Consider the following 7,063-nt stretch of genomic DNA (forward strand, 5'->3'; position numbering starts at 1 on the left):
ATATATACACACACACACACAATTTTTTTTTGCACTTTATACAAACATAAACGTATTTATACATTTGTATTTGTATAAAAGAGAGAGGGAGGGAGCGAAAGAGGGAGAGTGGCAAGCGAGAGTTTGAGGGAGAGAGGCGACTGGAAAATTTTTTGCTACATAACAATTAAATCAAAGTATAATTAATTTATTAATTTACTATTATATACAATTTTCCATATTTTAAAACAAATTATGCAGTGTTTGAAAACATAACCTGAAATCTGAATCATTTTCAATTCCAATATCTACTTTGGGCTGAACTTGGAAAATGCATACAAGTTATGGGCCGCCTGAATTAGCTCAATTAGAGTGATCTAATTTGTAAAAATTAGGCAAATCACATACTCTAAGGGACAAATTACATTCTATCCCTATTGCATTCATATTTACCAAAAATTCTTTTTTTAGAGTAATCCGGATACTTAAAATAACATAACTATACTTTAATTATAGCGGGCGGATACTTTAATTATTTGTTTGTTTTTAACAGTTATGGCACAATAAAAAGGATAAGAATTATCCCACAATTCACGTTGACGTTTAACAAATTAAGCGTCTAATCTGCATAAACATCATGTACTAATTTATCTCATTATTGAATTTCTAATATTGAAAACTTCAGATTGTGAATCGGAAAAAAAACTGAGCTTGTTTAAAAAAATCAAGAACGCAATTATGAAGATTCAAAAATGAATATTTCGATCTTGTTACGACATTCTGGAATATGGGAAAGTGCTGTTATATATGAGCGATACAAAAGTAATGGGATAGTGGTTGGGGAAAATATTTTGTTCATGAATCTTATTTCAGCAATTGCTACTGAGCTGGGTATTGATGAATCGAAAAAAAAACGAGATTAGATATGTTGTTGAAGGTAATTCGTCTCCATTGTGTATTCGGGCTGATGTGAGTTTAAAATTGTACGTAGAAATTAAGAAAAATGAGGTTGGATTCGGAACATATCCTCTATGCATTGATATTTCAGATAAAGGTGTTGAAGAGATACTGAAATTCGATGCAACAACAGGTGTCATCGTGTGTGTTGAAGAGATACTAAATTCTTGATGATTATTTTTATTTCTTGTTTTATGCTTGATGTGTAATAATGTTTCTGGATATTATTAATTTGCTAATAAGATTTGAACTTTTTCATTTGATGTGATTAAAACCATGTGAATATTTCAAGCTACAAAATGTATATTGATACTAAATATATCGAATTTTGACTGTATTATATGAAGTTTAAAGAAATTGACAAATTTATAACTTGTTTAATCTCATTTACATATAATGATAAATATATAATGTATCTGATAACAAAATTTTGTTATCCAATGCAAGACAACAAGCGATATTAAATATATACAGAATAGTATATGATTCAATATGCTGAACGATACTCAATATATTCATTACATAATTTTGTAATAATTGTTAAAGATACACAAATTTATTTTTTGATGATAAAATATGTATCATATACTTAATAATACTATAGATTTTGTGTATCTGATTGTAATATAGTATCATACATTTTGATTTACTGGAAAACTACGACATTTGGAGTAAATTATTTTGTATCAGTTTGTGTAACAATTGTGTAAATGTAGTATCAGGTATACTTTGAACAAAGTTTATATGACTCAACCTGCTGAACAATACTAAATATATTCATTACATAATTTTATATTAATTATTAAAGATAAACAAATTTATTTTTTGATACTAAAAATGTAGCATATACTTAATAATACTATGAATATTGTGTAACTGATTATAATATAGTATCATACATTTTTTGTTTAATGAAAAACTACGACATTATAAGTAAATTATTTTGTATCATTTAGTGTAATAATGGTATAAATATATTATCAGGTATTCTATGAACATAGTTTATATGGTAACGTCAGTTTTTTTGTAGATCCTACTTTTACAAAAATAATTTATATGTNTAATTTTATTTTTTGATACTAAAATATGTATCATATACTTAATAATTCTATGAAAATTTTGTATTTAATTATAATATAGTATCATATCTTGAGATTTACTGAAAAACAACGACATTTTAATTAAATTATTTTGTATCATTCTATGTAATAATTGTGTAAATAAAGTATGAGGTGTACTGTGAACAAATTTTATATGGTATCATCAGTTATATTGTAGATCTTACTTTACAAAAATAATTTATAGTTACTGTTAATTAACTTATATAATTGGAGACAAATATTTGACAAAAAAAATTCTTCAAATTAATAACTACTTAGAAAGATTGAACGAAAAAGAGAAGTTGTAATACAAAATATTAATTAACGTAAGTTCAACATAATAGAAACCTAACTAATCAACATCAACCAATACACCTTCTGCCTGTGTAATATACCCGCTCTTTGGCTTTGTTGGATCGTCGCTATCACTAACATATCCAGCCTTGACTTTGTCCACACCATACTTCCAAAATAGTGTTCCGTATCTGTTGATACCTTATTTTGCATGCAAATTTATACTAAATAACAGCAACACATCAAACTTAAACATCTTTGTATTTCGTGTGCAACATAAAAAGATACACAAATAGCAAATAATTTCATTATTCTTTATATAAAGATATAAATAAATATATATAACAAACTGATACTTAAATAGTATATATGATACATTAATATATATGTAAAATATCTAAAATTAACACATAAATCAGTTTATCACGAGGACACATAAATACGAAAAAAAATTGATACTTAAAAAAAATAAAATGAATCAGCAGACTAACAAATAGATACAAAATTCCTGCTAAAAAATAAACGATACTTAATAGAAACAAATAAATCATCAGGCTAGTAAAAAAAATACAAAAATCCTAATACAAAATAATCGATAGTTAAAAATCGGAATTATCAGACTAACTAAAAAAATATGAAAATCACGATGGATATGGAAACAAATGTACACACCTTTGGTAGTGTTGGTTGAACAATTGGAGGTGCCGCCTTTCTACCCCTTTTCTTTGGGGTTTTTGGGTCTTTCGAACTAGATGCATGTTTGCTCTTTGACGAATTTCTCTTGCTAGAACTTGGGTTCGTCATGACTATATTGTCATGCTAGATTTTCAAGAACAATAAAAATAGTGAAAATGCAAAAAAGGAAAAAAAATGAAGAAATCGTAATGGGGAATATGATATACCTGTTTTTGGACTCAATTCCGGATGATTAGGGATAAGAATCGTTTGAATTTCAAATTTGCTTTGAACTTTTAACTGAAAAAATCAGGTGGAAAGTTTTGGTGTCCACTGGCATTTCTGGGCCTCGTTCTAATTATTCCTTTTTTTTTTCAAAAAAAGGGAAAGATTTTAAAATTTGAGAAAACTACATGAATTTACAATTATTTAGTAGATATGAATGCAAAGGAGTATATGTTTGTAAGTATCTTGTTTTTATAGTGTATTTGCTTGGTTTCCCTATTAAAAATTTATGAATTATTCTGGAGCTTCAATAGTTGAATTTGAAATTTCACGAACAATTTTCAGATACCGATACAATTCATGGAAAATTATACCCAAATGTTACTTATTTAGGCGATACAATTCAAGATTATATAATAATCACATCGCATGTGTCGTTCTCGATAAATACATATTGGGTAGCTTTTACTCTATCATCTCACAAGTTGAAAGCCTTTTTTCACGTAACCATTTTCAAGATAGGTGTCAAAAACTCACATTTATCAATGCGTTAAACATTGCTATCCCCCAAATGAAAGTTGCAACGTCAGCACCACTATTTGTGACACGAGTAGATATGAGGGTGATCAATAACTTTGATGCAATACCGCTGATATAATTCAATAAAAATCACAATCTAAAAGCAAACTATTAATTTAAACTTAGATATAATTATTTTTTTAGGTGTGAAACAATGTCAAATCAAAATTATAATGCTTATACATGAAGAATCTTTTTTATATGTATATATTACATATGTTAAACTTTCTTTTATTTTTTTTTTGCATTTTTAACACTTTATATGAAAAGCTCACCTTTTACTAAAGATTACAAAATTGGTATGCTGGTCTCTCCCACATAGGAGTTGCCCTCCCCTGCAATTGCTATTTCGAGTTTCATCAGCTAGGAAGGTAGGTGGTTGAAATTTTGTATCTAATTAGAGTAGTATAGCTGCATCCTTTTGCTTTTTTACTTGGAATCTTCTAAATTGTACTACAGGAATTCTTTAATTATGGACTGTAACCTGCTTAATTCACTTGGGCAAACCTGTTTTCCTAGGTGATTTCTTCAACCCTGGAAATTTTTATTTTAGGGTTTCCTTTTTCTTGATTTGGGGACTCCAATTATACTGCAATGTGGAATCTTGATATGCCTTCTCTCTCAATCTTGAACTGTATAGGTTCAACTACACTGATTTTGATTTTGAATGTTGAATCCATCTTTTTATGTTTATGATTTTTTATTACCAGTTTGTGTTTCCTTTTATCCTTTAATCTCCTTTTGCATTATTCTGATCATACAATCTTGATCAAGAAAATGCTGACATATTCTGAATTGGTCTTTTTAATGGCAATGATAAGGTTCAAGGTGGAAAATATCGATGGAGTTAGAGGAAATATGACTTCATATAAATCAAGAATAGGTTTCTGTAGGGTGCATACATTATTTTCAGTCCCTAATTGGAAACTCAGCATCCCATGTACTTCTTGGAAAATATTTTGTGCCCCTGAAAATTTGGAGGAGCGATCTTCACTGGTAGTATCCGAGAAAATAGAAGACGCTGGTCTGTCTGTTCCTGAGCAACCTTTGAGAACCGAAGAGGTAAGGTTTTCTATTACCCTGTTGCAGACCTTTATACTAGAAAACAAAACCTCATACAAAAGCGAAATGATTTTTTTCTTGTTCCTCCGTTTGGGGGAATGCTTTATTTCTTAATCGAGAATAATCTTTATTGTTGCTGCAAGTATATTGAGCTATACTGACTCTCTTCTATCTTTATAGTTGAAGTTATTGCTTGCTGATGCTGAAAGATCGAAGCTTCTCAAGAAATTGAGTGAAGCCAACCGATATAATCGGTTGCTTAAGCGAGAGGTATATATTTTATTGGTCTCCTATTCAATCTCGTAAATTCTTCTTATGAGACTGATTACGTGGATGATTCTCCATTTGAGTGTCTGTAACACATAAAGTTAGTGCTCTGTGAGACAAAAGTTACCTGCATAGTAAGGAGAGGATAGTGAAGTTTCAATCTTTCCCCTTGTGAGTATTTGGAAAGCCAACCATGAGAGAATATTTTTGCATTCTCTTAGACCTCCAAGTCCATCAATTCTGTCCCTCACTAATATTTGATAAGTGTGGAAACATAGTCTCTGGTACTCAGGTCCTGTTAATAACTCGCAGGGTTAGGCCTTTGGAAGCATATTCACAGCTTATGTCAGACTTTTAAGCTAACATAAAGATTAAGGTGGGGAATCCTAGATATACATGGTTTTGGAGAGATGCTTGGATAGGTCACAGACCTTTGAAGATTAAATACCAGGACCTTTATTTGTTTCACTACTAATACAGGTAGTCTGGTCTCAGATTGTTGGAATGGGGGATGCTGGTGCAAATTTTAGGAGGATTTCTTTTGATTGGGAGATACCTAAATGGCTCTCCTATTGGCTGATTTAGATAAGGTGGAGCTTTATGTGAAGTATCTTCAGTCTATAATCCAGGGAAGTGGGGATCGACGATGATATCACACATCGTATTGGTGCAGCATGGATGAAGTGGAGACTTGCATCCGGAGTCTTGTGTGATAAAAAAGTACCACTGAAACTTAAAGGTGTTGTTTTATAGAGTGGTGGTTAGAACGACTTCCTTGAATTCCGGTGATCAGTTTTATATAGTAAGATCTGTTTCTGAGATTTCTGGATGCAATAGGTGAAGTAAACTCATAGATAGTTGGGTAAAGTTAAAGGTTTATGACTACAGAAAAATAATGGAAAATGTGCTATGCATGGAAACTCTATGTTATTCTTTGTCTGACGATGACAATTAGTATGCCATATTACTGCAGTTGCAAGCTAAGGAGGATGCGATGGTTAATTTCAAAAGTGAACTTTCAGTCACCGAACTTGAGATTCAGGTATGCTTCTTCTATCTTGGTGTTATTGTAATTTTATTGCTTCAGATGTAGTTCTAAGTATTTGGTTGCGTTTGCATACAGGTTATAAAAACCTATGGATTTGTGCCGTATTAACTGGAATGAGATTTATACTAAATGATATTGTCTACACTTTGACAATGAAACTTACTGGGAACTAGAAGAGAAAAGTTAAACAGTTGATAATCCAACATTTGTGTGGGACTTCAACTCTAATAACTGGCATTAGCAGCTTATGCAGTATAAAGTTAGCTTTTTATTTTATTTGACCTGCAGGCTTTGGCTAGATTGGCTGAAGAAATTGCAAAATCTGCTATCCCTGCTGGTTCAAGAAAAATTAAAGGCAGATATATCCAGTCACACCTATTTTCACGTTTGGAAGGTATTATTACCTTTCAATGGCATACAGTGCCAACCTTGTTAGATTGTAGATAAATGCTTATGAAAGAATTTAACCTGAGATTTCTATGATTGATGTCTTGATGTCTTGATACTTCCGTTCTTAAGCCATAAGTGAAAAATTGAAGGAGCAAATAAAGGGTGTGGAAGCTGTACAAGCCAAAGAGGTTCCTTTATCCTGGGTTGGGGTAGCAGAGGTGAGTTATTGAATAAGTTTCTTCTTTATCTGCTAACCATGTTGGAACTGTGGAATTCCTGACAATTGAAAGCTGTACAATCCAAATGACATGCATCCCCTGGTTAAAATTCTTGTGTGCATTGTGAAAATTGAAAACTTCGAAGCTGTTTCAGTTAGTCAGTAATCTCTTCTTTTCGGCCCATTGAGATTAAAGTGGAACAGTTTATATCATTTCCCCTGGTTCTTCATCACTGCATGATCTTTCATACCTGCCCATTGTGAACACCC

The 7,063-nt window shown here is 31.1% G+C and overlaps 1 protein-coding gene across 3 annotated transcripts in view; it reads left to right on the plus strand.

The window, feature by feature from the left end:
- Positions 1–4,041: 4,041 nt before the first annotated feature.
- LOC107008749 (protein PTST, chloroplastic) overlaps positions 4,042–7,063 on the plus strand; it is a 4,673-nt gene continuing 1,651 nt past the window's right edge. For 2 of the 3 annotated variants that reach the window (XR_001455287.2, XM_015207897.2), the window contains exons 1-7: positions 4,042–4,180; positions 4,269–4,328; positions 4,631–4,871; positions 5,052–5,141; positions 6,112–6,180; positions 6,475–6,580; positions 6,706–6,794. Coding sequence is in view for 1 of the 3 variants with exons in the window: in XM_015207897.2 (XP_015063383.1) it covers positions 4,282–4,328; positions 4,631–4,871; positions 5,052–5,141; positions 6,112–6,180; positions 6,475–6,580; positions 6,706–6,794 (642 nt within the window). In the remaining 2 variants the exon portion in view is untranslated. The remainder of the gene's footprint in view (positions 4,181–4,268; positions 4,329–4,630; positions 4,872–5,051; positions 5,142–6,111; positions 6,181–6,474; positions 6,581–6,705; positions 6,795–7,063) is intronic. The other variant, XR_003576970.1, reaches the window with a different exon arrangement.

The sequence above is a fragment of the Solanum pennellii genome, chromosome 2 (assembly GCF_001406875.1).
Source record: "Solanum pennellii chromosome 2, SPENNV200".
Taxonomy (NCBI): domain Eukaryota; kingdom Viridiplantae; phylum Streptophyta; class Magnoliopsida; order Solanales; family Solanaceae; genus Solanum; species Solanum pennellii.